We start from the raw sequence: 19052 nt of genomic DNA, 5'->3' as shown, positions 1-19052 counted from the left end.
TCCTGAGCCGCCTGTGGTTGCCTGCCCTGTTTCGAAGACTTCCTCTCGTCCTGCAAGTCCGGGCATTCAAAAGAGATGAGGTTACTGGTAGTTGAAATGTCCAGTTTAGGTGGTTGGTGGAGCCTATTAAGAATATGAAGCTCAAAGAGAGAAAAAGTATCAGCATGCACTCTGCGTCTTCCACAGCGGGAGTCATCCCAGGTAAGAAACAAGTCTCCCAGAATGCCTTCAAGTAAACGGAACGCAGCCTTTTGCAGTTGAAGGACCACGTCGGTGCCAATGATGTGCATAGTTTCGGATCGGATTAAATTGTTTCTCGTTTCCAGCAGCTAAGATTACCAGACTTTCGGAAAGGAAAAGGCGGAGCTCACCAACTTCAGCGACATTGGACTACCGACTTCTGGTGCAAAACCGATAACAGGGTCTTTGCCAAAAACTGAGACGTTTCTGTGACAATGTGGTATTCGGATATCTTGACTTACTTTATATGGTGTATACATTTCGTGTACCTCTAAGAATGAATTTAATAAATATTGACGGCATCGATACGGGCGGCGGAGGCTGTATGGAGCAGACTGGACTGTGTTTTAGGTTCGAGGATATCGGAAAAATGTAAACAGTTGTATAGTTTGAAAGGAGGCCGGCTCAACGCAGGACACGGATAGACCAAAGAAACTTTTACTATCAGACAACCGTCGCAGCTATAGTAGAAAAGAGTAAAAACAGAACAAATGACGTTCTTGTCTACTTGCTAGTCTAATGCCTGTTTTATCTGTTTCCTCATTGGCAATCTTTACTACCATGTTCTGTCTTGCGTTAAGTATAAGGTCCCATAGTGGGATTAAAATTCAGGGTGAAAGGATCTCAATGATAGGATTCGCTGAGGACATTGCTGTCCTCAGATTATGGGTTGAGAGTAAATGAAAGAAATGCAAAAGTAATGAGAAGTAGCAAAAATGAGATCAGCGAGGAACTTAACATCAGAACTGCGGATCACGAAGCGAAGGAATTCTGCTACTTAGGCAGCAAAATAAGCTATGGTGGACGAAGCAAGGACATATGATGCAGGATAGCACTGGAAAAAAGGACATTTTTGGCCAAGAGAAGTCTGCTAGTATCAAATACAGGTATACTAGTATCAAACACGGGACTCAATTTGAAGAAGAAATTTCTGATAATGAACGTTTGGAGCGCAGCACTGTATAGTAGTGAAGCAGAGACTGTGGTGAAACCGGAACAGGAAGGAATCGAAGCATTTGAGATGTGGTGCTGGAGAAGAATGTTGTAAATTAGGTGGACTGATAAGGTAAGGAATGAAGAGATTGTCCGTAGAATCGGCGAGGAAAGGAAAGGAGAACAATGACAAGAAGGGACACGATGATAGAACATTTGTTAAGACATCAGGGAATAACTTCCATGGTATTAGAGGGAACTGTAGAGGGTAAAAACTGTAGAGGAAGACAGTGATAGGAATACGTCCAGCAAATATTAAACGACGCAGGTTGCAATTGCTACTCTGAGATGAAAAGATTAGCACAGGGGAACAATTCGTGGCGGGGTGCATCAAACCAGTCTGAAGATTGATGTGTATTCTGTCATTCCATCATACACCAACATCTCTTAAAGTTTTAACAAGGACAATAAATTGAGCGTATGATTATATGGTTTACAAGTGACGTCACCATTATGGCATATAGCTTGCCTCACTACCTAACGTCTCATTACCTGAGAGTTGCAGTATGACGGAATTATCGATGATCACGTAATTTGTGCCGCACATGTTTCTTTTGTAGCTATCAGTGTGTTTGGGTGACTTTATTTTTGTGTTGGCAACATAGATTTTGGCCATGTTGTTTTTTCAGTCGATGTCGGTGTCAGCACCTGGTGTATTGTTAAAAATAACACTATCTCAAGTTTCTCATTCATTTATGTAAAGGATGAGTCAGACAATAACGGGTTTTACTTTATTATATGAGCCTCCAAACGGTAACTTCATTTTTCCATTGCGGCCAAGCCAAGGCCGGCAGTGTTAGCTGCCTCTAAATTCTTTCGTCCCACGGTCTAGTTACAGGAAGTCAGCACCGAGGAAGGGCACCTTGGACACGCACCCCTCTCATGTAACGCCGCCCCAGGCGTCGCTTAGCAGGTAAAGCTCTGGAAAGTTCTATGCCGCCCGCACGGTTTGCTCGGTCCTGACCAATCAGGGCGGAGGAAGCCGCGTGGTGCGTCGAATATACCCGGCCGCCCGTCACCGGTCTCGCTCTCTTGTATTCTTGCTCACCCGCGAGTCGGATGCACGCCCTGTAGCAGTGAACATCTCCCGCTTCTCCCGGTGTTGCGGCACTGTGGACTTAGTTTTGGCAGACAACCACTTTCGGTAGCTTCGCGAACAATGTTTCACCAAACTCTACACTCTGTCTCACCCTCACCTCCCTAGGCCTGTGTAATCCCTTTCAACATGCTTTCGCCAATAAGTGGACTTTATCTAAAAATAATCCTAATCATTCTATAACGCCCACCACCTGCTCATACGCCCATCCTGTACATTTACTTGTTGGTCATACTAACAAAACCAAACTTAAAGCCTTTTCCCATTGAAAAGCGGGATGCGTGGCCCCTGTGGCGTTTGATATATAAGCAGCATAGGTGTATACCGCTACTCATCAGTCCCATGATTCAGTGTCTATGCATCTACGCTCGCCTCTGCGAGGGGTGTTGAAAAACGGTGCTCGTTAGGAATGGTGAAGTCTGCACCCTATAATGAAAAGGTACTCGTTCCTACATTTATCGTTAATCTATAGCCTTCACCACACTAACTACTGCTTAGGAGTTTGCCCGCTTAGCGAATTCTACGGTCTCGTAATGAGTCGTGTCACCACCGACTGGGAAACTCAGCCTACTTGCCTGAGCCTCCGCTTTCCAGCCTACTGCGGAACTCACCCGCAGAGCCGTTGTCATCGTCGTCGCCGTCGGCGGCCTGCGTCTGTTCCAGCAGGTCCGAGATGGCGGCCTCCAGCTCGCTGAGCGACGGCGTCATGGAGGAGCGCCTACTGGAGCCTGCTGTTGCTGGAGAGCCCTCTGACAGGCTGGTCGGCACGCCCAGCTGCCGCAGCACCGCCTCTGCCTCCACCTCCGGGCTCCGCAGCGCCTGCGCACCAACAAGGGACGTGTCACCGCAACAGCTGACTCCACTCCACCGGCAACATCACTGCCCATCTTGTCGCTTGTTAAAAGGCATTTCGAAGTTACCCCACCTCTGCTATTTTTCACAAGTATTCAGTTTATTAAATCTTACACCACCGGCTAAATTTGGACCTACAGGCCATTTTTAAGCACAGTAGGTGTCGATGAGTTTTACAGTTATTGTGTACAACAACTGTAGTGTACAACACATTGAAACTTAATGCACTTTTAAACGACCAGTCGTTCAAACTGTAACACAGAGAATACTTGTCAAAAATATCCGAAGTGGAATAACTTCAAGTGTCTTATATATGGATTGGAACAGGAATTAAAGTACAAGGAGATGAAATAAAACCTTTGAGATTTTCCGATGACAGTGTAATTACGACATAGACTGCAAAGAATTTTGAATAGCAATTGAATGGAACGGGCAGCGTCTTGCAAGGAGTGTAGAAGATGAACATCAACAAAAGCGAGAGAAGCGTAATGGAATGTATCAAAAACTTTATTTTAGTGGGGGACCACAGCCTCAAAGTATTCTGACAATGAAAACATGGTCCAGGTAGGCTGTACTTTTTTTATTATCTATGCGATTAGTCAACTTCAACCTCTAGTCATTTTCATGTACGTATCTTAAGCTTACAGCATCATTTTTCAGTTGACATGTACCAGCGATATATTATAATGTAATATGAAGTGGTAGCTGAAGATATGAGTTTGAAAATGACAGAAAGTTGAAATTGGTCATTCACATAGATAATCAAAAGAATGCAGCCTACCTATACCATGTTTACATTCTCAAAGAAATGAAATATAGTCGAATTAGATGAGATGATGCTGAGGGAATTAGATAAGGAAGCGGGAGACCAAGTATTATCTGAGTTATGTTATTCAGGCATCAAAATAACTTATGATGGCCGATGTAGATAGGATATAAAATGTTGACTGGCAATGGCAAGAAAAGCATTTCTGAAGATGACAGAGCTGTCGACATCGAACATAGATTTAAGTTTCAGGAAGTATTTTCTGAGAGGAAGTATGGAACCAAAACTTGAAAGATAAAGAGTTTAGACAAGAAAAGAACAGAGTCTTTGAAATGTGGTGCTACAGAAGAATGCTGAAGGTTAGATGGGTACGTCACGTAACTGATGAGGAGGTACTAAATAGATTTCGGAAGAAAATTAATTTATGGCACAACCTGACTAGAAGAAGCGATCGGTTGACAGGACACATTCTGACGCATCATGGGATTACAAATTTAGTACTGGTGGTAAGTGCCAGAGGTAAAAGTAATAGAGGGAGACCAGGACATGAATACAGTAAGCACATTAAAAAGGACGTAAAATTGCAGTAGTTATTCATAGATGGAGAGGCTTGCACAGGATTGAGCAGCATGGAGAGCAGCATCAGACCAACCTTGGGGCTAAAGACCACAACATCAACACGGCTGGTGTACCCCAATGAAGAAAATTACTATCGTTTATTTAATTTAATTATGCAATCTTCCAGGCAAATAAAGTTAGGCGCCCAGAAGACATGTACTTCAATGTAACTTCTTACATGTACAAACCTTCGGTTGGCATTACAGTTGTCACACTATTTTAGGGGTAGAACGGCCACCAGAGTGCATTAGTGTTGCTCCTGTTTAGTGTCGTTACCTCGTCCAGCAGGGTAAATGACATGCCTGAACAACTTCAAGTATTTAGTGAACACTGTGAAGGAAACGGAGATCCCACGTACTCGTTTCAAATTCAGATGGCTCTAAGCACTATGGGACTTAACATCTGATTTAGAACTACCTAAACCTAACTAACCTAAGGACATCACACACATCCATGCCCGAGGCAGGATCCGAACCTGGGACCGTAGCAGCCGCGTGGTTCCGGACTGAAGCGCGTAGAACCGCTCGGTCACAGCAGCCGGCCGTACTCGTTTGAGACCACGCTGTCAGCAGCTGCCAGAGATTGAAAAAGCCTCATTGTGGGTCTCTATTTGGCTGGCTGGTGAAATAGTGCAGTGTCTAGCTTTGTGACAGTGACCAGACTTTGGACAGCCTGGAAACACGAGGCAAGCATCCTCGTCGTCAAGGTTCTGGCCTTACCATCTTAATGGAGGATCACTGTATTGTGCACCAAGCAAGTTCCATCCCCGTTCGCCGGCCATGGTGGCCAAGCGGTTCCACGCGCTTAAGTCTGGAGCTATGTGACCGCTACGGTCGCAGGTTCGAATCCTGCCTCAGGCATGGATGTGTGTGATGTCCTAAGGTTAGTTAGGTTTAAGTAATTCTAAGTTCTAGGGGACTGATGACCTCCGATGTTAAGTCCCAAAGAGCTCAGAGCCATTTGAACCATCCCCGTTCGTATCTGCATCTGCCATCCGAGAACGTATAATGATCTCCTTGGAACGTTTGTATCATTCTGTACCATTGGACGGAGACTAGAAACAACCAGACAATTTCATTACTGCCCCACGCGTTAGCTGCCGTTAACAGCACAACACAAACGGCTTCGTTTAGACTGTTGCCGCGACGGGGAAGCTTGGAATGCTGGTGAATGACGTCGCTTTGTGGTCAGCGATGAATCGCGGTTCTGCACTACCTCGGACTGTCGTTGTCAGCTAGTATGGAGGTGGCGTGGTAAGAGGTCCTATTCTTCCAAAGTTTTGGACAGGCGCAGCAATGTTAATCTTCGCGCCACGGTGTTGGAAGCCAGATGGCTTCAGGTCACGGCTGGTACTGACTTAGGGAACTTTGACGGCGCAACGCTATGTCACGAACATCCTGCATTCTAGTGTATTACCTCTCATGGTATTATCGTGGTACCATTTTTCTACAAGACAATGTTCGTCCACACATCGCACGCGGCTCTATGTACTGTCTGCGTGATTCTGAGCTAGATCTCCACATCTGCCCCCGATAGAACATGTGTACAACCATCTTGGGCATCAACTCCATCCCAGTGCCAGTACCCACGATACCAAGGACAATTTACAACAGCTGTACGCCAGGTCATCAGATGAGATGATACATCTTCTTGTTTTTTAGACCATTGCATTCATCCAGGTCAAAGGGGGTGCAACATCGTACTGGTAAGTGGGCTCATACTGCCAAGCTCTTTGTAAATTTGCCTCGATACCATAATTACTAAAATGCTATCGCATACCTCTCAACTCGTGAATTTTCATTTCGTTCTCGTCTCCTTTTCTGGGTGCTTCATCCTTTTATCAGACAGTGTATTTTAAATTGTTTGCAGCATCTGACTTAAAAATATGACAGTTGCTAACTTTCACAATAATAAACGTAACATATCACATCTCCTACTAATTATCGAACTGAATTTCAATTAATCATAACCGAGCGTTGTGGCGCAGTGGACTCGCATATGCGAAGATGAGGTTCAAAGCCGTGTCCGGTTATCCTGATCTAGGTTTTTCGTGATTACCCTAAATTGCTTGAGCCAAATGCCGTGATGGTTCCTTGAAAGGGCACGACCGGTTTACTACACCATCCTTCCCTCATCCGATGGGATCGATAACCTTACTGTTTGGTCCCCTCCCCCGAATCAACCAACCAACCAATTAATCATAGGCACAATGGTTTTTAGGCCCTGGAGTGAATGGATAAGACGCTGCTGTTAACTTTAAAGTAATTGGATTCGTACTTATAGTACTCATCCATCCATTGAACTTGTGAGTGCAGTCTGTATAAACTGTAAATCTACAAACATGCTCTGAAAAGTATGCTACAAGATGAAACTTCTGTGAATAGACAATTAAATTTGATAACAAGCTGTCAGATTATTATTCAGACAATTGTGCTACACGAGGTTGCTGAATATTGCGCACGTCTGACTTACCTTACGAGGCTGGAAATAACATGTTATCAAAGAATCAGGGACCCGGTTGCGAGTGCAAATGTCTTATAGAGGAAATCACAGTTAAAATGGGTCAGGAGCTTAGTATTTCCTGTTACAGGCTATTATAAAAATTGGATATATGGTGATAGTAAACGAAGTAAATCTCGGAATGCCGGTCGTTGTGGCCGATCGTCTAGGCGCTACAGTCTGGAACCGCGCGACCGCTACCGTCGCAGGTTCGAATCCTGCCTCGGGCATGGATGTGTGTGATGTCCTTAGGTTAGTTACGTTTAAGTAGTTCTAAGTTCTAGGGGACTGATGACCTCAGAAGTTAAGTCCCATAGTGCTCAGAGCCATTTGAACCATTTAGAACCAAATCTCGGAATACAGCATTTAAATTTCAACAAGAGCTATTTAACATTCTATACATATATAAATTAATGCCCTCCGCTACGTTTCTCTGTTTGTAAAGACTAATCACAGAAACTGCTGTAGAGATTTTGATATGGTTTTCGCAACAGCCTGTTTCACAAGGAGAGTTTGTGTGCATAATCTGTTACTGCTATGCCAGACAAGCTGTCCGTCAATAGACAGTGATATTGCGTGGTATTACTTTAGCAGCGCAGTGAAATCAGGCGAAACAGCGGCCCCGTTTCAAACTCACCACGTAATATACCTATATCGATATTTATATTCCGCAAGCCACCTTAAGGGGTGTGGGAGACGGTACTTCTAGTAACGCTATCATTTGCAGCCTTTCCTCTTCCGACCTCAAATGATGGTAGGCAAGGACGCCCGACGGTAAACCTCCGTATGGGTTAAAATGTCTCTGATTTCCTCGTCGTCTTTATGTAGCAAAATCTATGAAAGAGGAAGTAATGTTCTACGTGACTCTCTAATTCAGTCACAGGCAATTACCAGTTTCAGTGTTAAGCTTTGTTTCAGGCTTCATAAATCTGCAGCTGAAACCCACCGCGTTTTAAGGAAGGTTTTTGGTGAGCATTCTTTGAGTAAGACAAGAACATGTGAGTGGTTTAAGCGATTTAAATATGGCCGGAATGCGTGGAAGATAACGAAAATTCGAGCCTAACATCGTCAAACATAATTCTGAATTGTAGGCAGACGATCCATGATGTTTGTGGAAACCGTAGAATTTCGAAGGGACATGTCATTGCGTTACAGCTGATGAACTGAACATGAGGAATCGTAGCTATGTTCACTCCTCAGCGTTTTAACACCGACTAGCGAACAGGTGTGCGAGCGTGTAGGCGCGCGTGGAACTGCAGACAACAGTTCGAGATGATCTAGATTTGCTATCAAAGATCATAACTGTCAACGGATTATGCATGTCCAGCTATGACCGTGAAAGAAATCAGCCATCTTCTCAGTGGAAGACACCATCCTCTCCGCCGGCCAAAAAAGTGCCCCAAGTTGGGCCAAAAATAAACATAACTGTCCCCATCGACCCTATTCTTTTGATCTAGCACTTCGCGCTTGCTCTTCTCGAAAATACAGGCCTTTCTGATTAAGGTGTATCACTAAATAACGCACTAAACTAATCTACCATTCACTTACCGTGGCTGAGGCGATGACCTTGTCGTAGCCGTTCAGTATCTTTGAGACGACCTCAGTGCGAGTGTTGACCTCGCCATTCTTGATAGGCTCCTCTTCGTGGTCAGTCAGCTCTGGCGACGGGGGCGGGGTGATGCTCTTGATCGATATCTTCTTCTTGCGCTCCTGAGTGATGGGCTTGGTGGGCAGTATCTCCATGTCGGTCCTGGACTTGTTCTCCTTGCTGCCGTACACGTTGAAGTCGTAGACGATGGACTGCAGCTCCTTCCTGACCTCCCGCAGGCCGGACTCGGTGTCGGACTCCTCGGGGCGGCGGTCGTTGTCCGCGAAGAAGGCGGACGGCGAGTCGGAGGCCTCCCTCGGCTCGCGCTGGCTGTGGAACCACGGCTGCTCCTCGGACGGCAGCGAGCCCCGGGGCAGCGCCACGCCCAGCCGGCGCCGCTTGCCGCTGAGCCGGTGCGTCGGCGACAGCGGCGGGCCCTCGCCCGGCCTCACCGGGTTGTCGACGCCGCCCATGTCCCACGAGTCGTCGCTCTCCTCGTCCGACGACGACGCCGGCGAGTGCGACGGCGAGTGCGAGCGGCTCTGCGCCGCCAGCCGCTCCACCAGCTCCTCCGTGTTCACCGAGCCGAAGCTGCGGCACCGGCGCAGGTACGTCTCCAGACGCTCCACCTGCAGGGCGCAGAGTCCTTAAGAACACTGTCACCTCTAACAAGGAGACGGCACGACCGTGGGGTCGGGGATTTGTCCGCAATTTTGTGTGGTGAAAGAGGACCCCTAACACATCACGTGGTTAAAATATTAGGACGCACTACCCGGAAAAACACGGGAAAAATAGATCCAAAGTTTTTTAGGTGCCTTATGAGTATAAAATGTTAGTACACTTCCGAGCCGCCGTCTGGCCTAGGTGTTTAGGGCTAGGATTCTCAGGCCACAGGTCTCGTGTTCGATTCCTCCTCTGGCACTTTTTTTTTCTTCTGTTTCATTTTCTTTGGTTATGCCACCAATTATTCAGAAAGTTTCCCAAACCTACATTATCTTTAACAAAGTAGTTTCATTATTGAATAAAAATTATTTTCTTTTTGTCCAACAACACAATTCACGGCGGTGGGTTTTCCATTTTTCATTGTAAAGTGTACTAGGAGAAACATTGCCTTTTTAATCAGAATAACAAAGTCGACTGGAAAACATTCAATTTTTATACATATAATAATTATAAACAAGAACCGCAGTGGTAATTATCGTAAAAACAAACAAAGCAATAATTTTTGCGACATCTTGCGCAACATATAAAAGCGGATTTTTTACAATCACAGGGCGTTTGCAATAAATCTGTACAAAAACATGGCCCATTAACATTTACGAAAATGTTTCGAGTTTCTGACAATTTTGAGGCAAACCAGGCATATTGAATCATGTCTCAGAATATTGGTGACGATAATTGATGGTGAATTATAGAATGAATTTTTGTACAATCTTCCTGTAACAATGCCCTGCAATTTTGCAAGCAACAGAAGAAATAAAAGTAAGTGCCAGAGGAGGAATCGAACACGAGACCTTTGGCGTAAGGGTCCGAGCGCTAAACATGTAGGCCCGGCGGCAGCTCAGCAGTGGACTAACATTTTACATTCATAAAGCACCTAGGAAACTTTAGATCGATTTTTCTCGGGATTTACCGAGTAGTGCGTCCTAATACTTTAACCACGTGAGGTGTTAGGGGTCCTCTTTCACCACACAAAATTACGGACAAATCCCCGACCCCACGGTCGCGCCGTCCCCTTGTAAGTAAACAGCGGCTGTATTACACAAAGGACGTACCACGAAGGTGTTATGTATATTGGCAAAATATTGATATTAAAACTTTTAAACTTTGGCAGCCGTTGGGTGAAAGCGTGACGCTGCAGCGCAGTTTCGCTACGCATTTGGCAAGGACGGTAAACAGGGGGGATGTTGTTACCAGGAAATTAAAAGCTTTGTGAATTTTTTTCCGTGCATTCAGCTGGGCAGTAACTATGCCCCACAGACAGGAACGCGAACAATATGCGTTGATGTCAGCATTTGAGACAGGACGTGTAGTTGGGCTCAAAGAAGCCGATTGTAGCAATCAGCGATTCGATCGACATTTGAATAGGAGTGAAGCCACTTTTAGGTCATGTTTCCATTAACTGGTGAACTATGGTCAAAGACAGTGTCAAGAAGGAAGCGGTTGACCTACAGAGGTGACAGAACACAAGCGGCTCGTAGTGAAATTGCATGCTTCTGAATATCCTCTCAGTTATGTGACTGGATTTGTTATTTCCTGTCAGAGAGGTCACAGTTCGTAGTAATTGATGGAAAGTCATCGAGTAAAACAGAAGTGATTTCTGGCGTTCCCCAAGGTAGTGTTATAGGCCCTCTGTTGTTCCTTATCTATATAAATGATTTTGGAGACAATCTGAGCAGCCGTCTTCGGTTGTTTGCAAATGACGCTGTCGTTTATCGACTAACAAAGTCTTCGGAAGATCAAAACAAACTACAAAACAATTTAGAAAAGATATCTGAATGGTGCGAAAAGTGGCAGTTGAACCTAAATAACGAAAAGAGTGAGGTCATCCACATGGGTGCTAAAAGGAACTCGTTAAACTTCGATTATACGATAAATCAGTCTAATCTAAAAGCCATAAATTCTACTAAATACCTAGGTATTACAATTACGAACAACTTAAATTGGAAGGAACACATAGAAAATGTAGTAGGGAAGGCTAACCAAAGACTGCGTTTTATTGGCAGGACACTTAGAAAATGTAACAGACATACTACGGTGACTGCCTACACTATGCTTGTCCGTCCTCTTTTAGAATACTGCTGCGCGGTGTGGAATCCTTACCAGATGGGACTGACGGAGTACACCGAAAAAGTTCAAAGAAAGGCAGCACGTTTTGTATTATCGCGAAATATGAGACAGAGAGTCAGAGAAATGATACAGGATCTGGGCTGGAAATCATTAAAGCGTTCTTCGTTGCGACGGAATCTTCCCACGAAATTCCAATCACCAACTTCCTCCTCCGAATGCGAAAATATTTTGTTGACACCGACCTACATAGGGAGAAACGATCACCACGACAAAATAAGGGAAATCAGATCTCGTACGGAAAGATATAGGTGTTCATTCTTTCCACGTGCTATACGATATTGGAATAATAGAGAATTGTGAAGGTGGTTCGATGAACCCTCTGCCAGGCACTTAAATGTGACTTGCAGAGTATCCATATAGATGTAGATAAACGAGAGGACCGAGAAAACGTCAGAGAGGCACTCACAGCCCAGGATTCATCACTATGTTCGATCTGACGTGCGACTGGTGCTTCAGTGACTACAAGGACAGTTAATAGGCGCCTCGCAGACAGAGGCCCGAGCTCACGGCGCCTCTTGCGCCAACTACCATCGACCTCTCTACACTTACAAGTCGGTATGCTGTGGTGTCTGGCAGATGCCTGACACATTTGGCATGGAATTTCATTGACTGACGTAGAACTATTTTCAGTGATGAATCTCGCTTCGAATTGAATCCTGGTGACCAGCGAAGAGTTGTCTGGAGACGCTCCGGACAGCGTTGAGATACCAACCTGACTGCCGCGGGTCATACGGCTTGCCAACCAAGAGTGATGGTCTGGGATGCCACTTCATTTCATAGTAGGACCCCTTTGGTCGTTATCCGCGGCATCGTTACAGCACAGTGGTACGTCTGCGATATTCTACACCCCGTTTTGTTGCCTCTGATGGTTTACATTTCAGAAAGATAATGTCCGCCCGCTCTCCGTAAGAGTTTCTGCTGCTTATCTTTGTGCTTGCCAAACCCACCTTGGCCATCAAGGTTTCCAAATTTCTCAGCAACTGAGCACTTCTGGAGCACGATGAGCAGCTCTCCCCTATGAGCTTACAATATTGATTTTATAACGTGCCACTTCGATATAATTTGGCACGATATCTCTGAGAAGGACATCCAACAATCAATGCCAAACCGAATAACTGCTTGCATAAGGACCAGAATTGAACCAACGCGTTACTGACTTGCTCGATTTGTAAAGCTATTTTCCTTCATTAAATTACCCATTTTTTCCGAAATTGTAATCATTTGTTTGCCTTCACATGTACGTCACATCTATCGATTTCCATCTCATTCCTTCGTGGTGTGTCGTTTTCTTTTCCTTTGTTTTAGAGTGTACTAAGGCAAATGATGGTTTGCAGTTTTTTTGCGAATAAAGCCGTCTAGGAAGCTGTGAGATGAATATATTATTTACAACGACGCTCCACCTACTGCCACACCAAATCAAAATCCAACACTCGCAAAACGAAGTTCAGCAACAGTGGCAGCAAAACATTAGCGTAAGAAGGACGTCAACTACAAACTCTATTTCAAGGGCATAGGCAAACACACTCTAAGTTACACGTTGGCTTGCATTTGGTACACTGGGGAGCAGGTTTTTGAGACCTCTTTGTCCTAACGGCGTGTTGCATTGTTGCATTTTGATAAAGTTCCACACACGTTAAGTCGTAGAAGACTCTCTCCCAAACGCCACAGAAAACGATAAGGGGTTCCATCGGAAACGGATCGGAGTCATAATTCGGAAACTATAAAATTTAAGACGTCCGTTGTAGCCTACTACAAACTGCTACTTGATAATTTACATCTTTTGGATGTAGCTGGGGTTGCATGTCTTTATATAAGACGTAACTGAGGATGTTAGGCGTTGCTCTTACTCTGAGGCGAAAAGACTGAAATGAGAGAGAAAATGCAGCTAATTACACCAATGCCGCCTGGAGACTGATGCAAAGGAGTAAAAGATAGTGTTCCTCAAACCACACGGGTAGCTGCTACGTAGTTTTCTGACATCGAGAATCTAGACTAAACGCCGATCTACCATTCGCTCGAACGTCTATCGCATGCAGCTGATAGGGGAAACACTACAATAACCACTCCGTACTTAGGCACAGATTTTACTCCTATTTACTCCTGCTGTCACTGAACTGTGTTTACGAGATCCAAGTATTGGTCTGCGATGGCAGCAGCCGAAACGTCGTTATAAACAAAATAATGAATTACACAGCCCATCCGGTTCTATTTGCAAGAAAATCAGGCAGCGACCAATAATAATATAATAGTTATGGGTGCAGTTTCATAGTTTGCAGCGAAAGAATCACAAACTCAGACTGAAACACATTATGAGTTCCTCTTGCAGCTGGCGGTAATTTTGCAGTAAAAGCCATTGAAAATGCTGGAATTTAAAATGGCGCAAAGTGCCATAATATTTCCGAGATGATGCTTATAACAAAGAGAAAGAACTCGATAGTATCCGATTACAAGATTGGTTATGAATTTCTTCAGCAAGTCACGCCATATAATTAAGCCATATAAAATTGGGTCACACGTCAAAGTATTAGCGAAGGAGAATACAAGAATAGCATTAAATTCCTTACAAGGAATCTGAGAAAATGACTGCATCTGTAAAGGAAAGAGCATAAAAGAAGCTGTTGCGACCAATACTACAGTATAGTACCAATCCTGAAGGTATCAGGGATAAAATACAGGAAGAAAAAGATTGTCTAAAAATTTAATAGAAATCACATTGTAGCTGTAAGAGTAGGACACGAAAAAAGAATGGAGGGAGGTAGGGTTATATCCTGTTCCCGATATTATTCAAAATGTGCATACAGCATGCTGTAAAGGAACACGAGAAAATTTTAAAAGGGAACTAACGATAAAAAAACAAAAATTTTGCTGTTCGCCGATGACATTGTAATAGTCAGAGAAGGCAAAGGACTTTAAAGATTACTTGAGTGAAATGGATAGCGCCTTGAAAAGAGATTGCCAGATAAACATGAACAGAAGTGAAATAAACGTAATGGAATGTAGATGAACTAAATTAGGTTATACTGAGGAAACTAGATTAGGTACTGAGATATTGTAAGTATTAGATGAGTTTTGGTGTTTAGGCAGCAATTTAACTGACAATGGCCAAAGTAGAGGGGACATAAAATACAGACTGGTAGCAGCAAAAAGAATTTTCCTGAAAAAGAGAAAATTATTAGCTTCAGATACAAATTTAAATAAGTCCTTTCTCAAGGTATTTGTTTCGAACGTAACCTGATACGAATGTGAAACTTCAACGATAAGCAGTTCAGACATGACAAGCATACAAGCTGTTAATAGTGACGCTACAGAAGAATGTCTAAGATTATAGGCAACTAAATCGAATTGCGAGAAATATATATATCACAACTTTACTACATCACAACATTACTAAAGGAAGAGATAGGTGACAGGACACATTCTGAGGTACTGAGAATCGTCAGTCTGGCAGTGCAGAAGAGAGTAAGCAGGGTCACATGCGCTACCTAATAAAAACCTGATGTACGCAGAAGACATGGTCGGTTGTCAATGTAACTTCGTACACGTACGGACCATTGGCTGGTATGTAAATGATGAAGAGTCACAATTCTCTGTGATAGGTAGAATGTCCCTCAGAGTGCATGAGTGTTGTTCGTATTCAGTGTTGTTACCATGCCTATTAACGTACATAAGGGGCTTGAATTTCGTCAGATGTTGAGTGATCATAGTGAATGCCGTAGATATGTACCATACTCGTGTGAGACAGCGTTATCAACACCTGACAGCGTTTGAAAATGGTCTTGTTATGAGTCTCCACTTGACCAGTTGGTAGAATCAGCAACAATGAAATTTTTGGTGCATTCGAATGTCACATTGGCCCAGTGCTAGAATACATGAGAAGTCGAAGGCAGGCATACTATTAATCAAAATTCCGGTCGAACACGTCTGACCACCACAACAGAGGATAGCCGTATTCCTACACCTTCACATCAGCGCGTGCCATCCGAGAACAAGTAATGGAATCCTTGCAACCATTATGTGCCATCCCACACCATCGGTCAGAGGCCACGAGCTACAAGATTAGGAAATAACCGTCCCATTCATATCCTGCCGTTAATATAACACAAAAGCCTGCGTTTGGAATGGTGAAGTGACCGTGAAACACCAAACTGCATTCAGCGATAAATCACGGTTCCGCATTATCTCATATGTCCATCATCTATGAGTTTGGTGGAGACCTCGGGAAATGTCCCAGTCTTCCAACGATTTTAAGAGGCACAGCGGTGTTACACCTGGTGTCAAGAGGTGGGGAGTCACTGGGTACGACTTCAGGTCATGGCTGGTAGTGACGACACAACGGTACGTCACGGACATCCTGCGTCCTCACGTGTTGCCTCTCACGCGACAGTATCGTGGTGCCGTTTTCCAACAGGAGAATGCCCGTCCAGACCTGGCACATGTCTCTATAAACTTTCTGCGTAATGCTTACTCCAGTGCCAGAAGGATCCTCAGATCTTTCCACGATAGAACATGTGTGAGACCATTTCCGGTGTGTCAGTACCAATGTCCAGGATACAAATGACCAGTTGCAACAGTCTTAGATCAGCTTGTCTCAGGACAGGATGGAGGCTCTATGAAATCCTTCTCAACCGTATGGGTGCAAGCATCCAAGCCTAGGGGGTGCTACATCATTCTGATGAGTGAGCCCATACTGCCAAGTTCCTTGTAAATATGACTCGATCTTGTAACTACTCCAATAACATCACGTAGCCTCTCAACCCGAGAAATTTCATTTCGTTTCCTCCTCTCCGTCTACGTGCTTCACATTTCACATTTTTGGACAGGAAAGGGGATATAAACCAAGCAGTTATAAAGAGATGAACAGTTTGCCAGGTAATTAAGAAAGAGTGGAGATTAGTGGTAGTAAAAAGTTTTATAGCAGCTTTTTGGGGTATTCAGTAAGTAATGCAACACATTTTTCCTCGGCTAATTGCGAAAGAGAAATTGCAGAATTTGTTGTGGAACATCATGGAATAATTATGCTACGGCCCATATGGTTTCATGAAAATCCGATAGGTGGCGGTGCTACACGTAGCCTTCAAAATGGCGTCTGTAACAGATGTCCGTTCCCAACAGGGCGCTGTCATTGAGTTTCTGTTGGCGGAAAACCAGAGAACCGCAGATACTGATACGGACTTGCAGAATGTCTACAAAGACCTGGCAGTGAACAAAAGTACTGTCAGTCGTTGGACGAGGCATCTGTCATCATCGCAACAAGGTCGCGCAAATCTGTGAGATCTTCCGCGTGCCGGCCAGCCGCACACAGCAATGTCTCCTGGGGTTTTGGAATGTGCGGACACTCTCTTTCTAGGTGACCGATGGATGACAATCGACACCTCGCTGGTCAACTGGATGTCCCTGTTGGTAATGCGGATGTACATGTCCACCAATCCAAAGTCGACTACCAAAGTCGTATCATGCGGGCATATAAGCCCTCCCAGTGAGGTGGCGCAAGGCCGTCGCATTGAAAAATACACTGTTGTAGCTAAAAGAGCTGGTAATAATACGGTGTATTGAAACACTGAATAAAACCAACCCGATTTCAGAAAAATAATATGTTGCGTTACTTATTGAACGCTGCTAGTAAAAATACCGGCTGATCGAAAAGTCAGTATAAATTTGAAAACTTAATAAACCACGGAATAATGTAGATCAGGCTCGTCCAAACTGTGCCCCTGGGATGCTAGCGCCCGCGGCCAGCGCCCCGGGCGAATTCGTATGTTGCTGCAGTGGCCGAGCCGTGCCACTTAGCTGGCCGTGCGGACCGCCCGAACGCCAGCCGATAGATATACAGGGTGAGTCACCTAACATTACCGCTGGATGTATTTCGTAAACCACATCAAATACTGACGAATCGATTCCACAGACCGAACGTGAGGAGAGGGGCTAGTGTAATTGGTTAATACAAACCATACAAAAATGCACGGAAGTATGTTTTTTAACACAAACCTACGTTTTTTAAAATTGAATCCCGTTAGTTATGTTAGCACATCTGAGCATACAAACAAGTACGTAATCAGTGCCATTTGTTGCATTGTAAAACGTTAATTACATCCGGAGATATTGTAACCTAAAGTTGACGCTTGAGTACCATTCCTCCGCTGTTCGACCGTGTGTATCGGAGAGCACCGAATTACGTAGGGATCCAAAGGGAACGGTGATGGACCTTAGGTACAGAAGAGACTGGAACAGCACATTACGTCCACATGCTAACACCTTTTTATTGGTCTATTTCACTGACGCACATGTACGTTACCATGAGGGGTGAGGTACACGTACACACGTGGTTTCCGTTTTCAATTACGGAGTGGAATAGAGTGTGTCCCGATATGTCAGGCCAATAGATGTTCAATGTGGTGGCCATCATTTGCTGCACACAATTGCACTCTCTGGCGTAATGAATGTCGTACACGCCGCAGTACATCTGGTGTAATGTCCCCGCAGGCTGTCACAATACGTTGTTTCATATCCTCTGGGGTTGTAGGCACATCATGGTACACATTCTCCTTTAACGTACCCCACAGAAAGAAGTCCAGAGATGTAAGATCAGGAGAACGGGCTGGCCAATTTATGCTTCCTCCACGTCCTATGAAACACCCGTCGAACATCCTGTCAAGGGTCAGCCTAGTGTTAATTGCGAAATGTGCAGCTGCACCGTCATGCTGATACCACATACGTCGACGCGTTTCCAGTGGGACATTTTCGAGCAACGTTGGCAGATCATTCTGTAGAAACGCGATGTATGTTGCAGCTGTTTGGGTCCCTGCAATGAAGTGAGGACCAATGAGGTGGTCGCCAGTGATTCCACACCATACATTTACAGTCCACGGTCGCTGTCGCTCTACCTGTCTGAGCCAGCGAGGATTGTCCACGGACCAGTAATGCATATTCCGTAGATTCACTGCCCCGTGGTTTGTGAAACCCGCTTCATCGGTAAACAGGTAGAACTGCAACGCATTCTCTGTTAATGCCCATTGACAGAATTGCACTCGATGATTAAAGTCATCACCATGTAATTGCTGATGTAGCGACGCATGGAACGGGTGAAAGAGGTGACGATGCAGTATGCGCGTGACACTACTTTGACTCAGTCCACCGGCTCTCGCAATGTCCCGTGTACTCATGTGTGGGTTCATGGCAACAGCAGCTAACACACCAATTGCACCCGCGTCTCCTGTGACGGGCCTGTTACGGACCCGTTTGCGTGCTACGACCATACCTGTTGCACACAGTTGGCGGTAGATGTTTTGCAATGTGCGACACGTTGGATGCTCTCTGTCCGGGTACCGTTCTGCATACACCCTGCAGGCTTCAGCTGCATTTCGTCGACACTCGCCATAGATGAGTATCATCTCCGCCTTTTCAGAGTTCGAATACACCATGGTCACAGTTCCTACAACACTACACTATCACAGACGTCTGGTAACACGGTGTACTACAGTTGGTCTGCGTGCGGAGACGAATGCAGAATAACAATAGCAGCAACCGCTACATGCGGACACTGCGACAGCTAG

The 19052-nt window shown here is 44.8% G+C and overlaps 1 protein-coding gene across 1 annotated transcript in view; it reads right to left on the bottom strand.

The window, feature by feature from the left end:
- The window catches only part of LOC126481559 (uncharacterized), a 44442-nt gene that overhangs the window by 12367 nt on the left and 13023 nt on the right, over nt 1-19052 (bottom strand). Inside the window, exons 3-4 of the mRNA XM_050105401.1 lie at nt 8613-9281; nt 2941-3148 (exon numbers count right to left, since the gene is read on the bottom strand). Of these exons, the coding sequence (XP_049961358.1) occupies nt 2941-3148; nt 8613-9281 (877 nt within the window). The remainder of the gene's footprint in view (nt 1-2940; nt 3149-8612; nt 9282-19052) is intronic.

This window comes from Schistocerca serialis, chromosome 5, assembly GCF_023864345.2.
Source record: "Schistocerca serialis cubense isolate TAMUIC-IGC-003099 chromosome 5, iqSchSeri2.2, whole genome shotgun sequence".
NCBI lineage: Eukaryota > Metazoa > Arthropoda > Insecta > Orthoptera > Acrididae > Schistocerca > Schistocerca serialis.
This window is presented reverse-complemented; position numbering and strand designations above follow the sequence as displayed.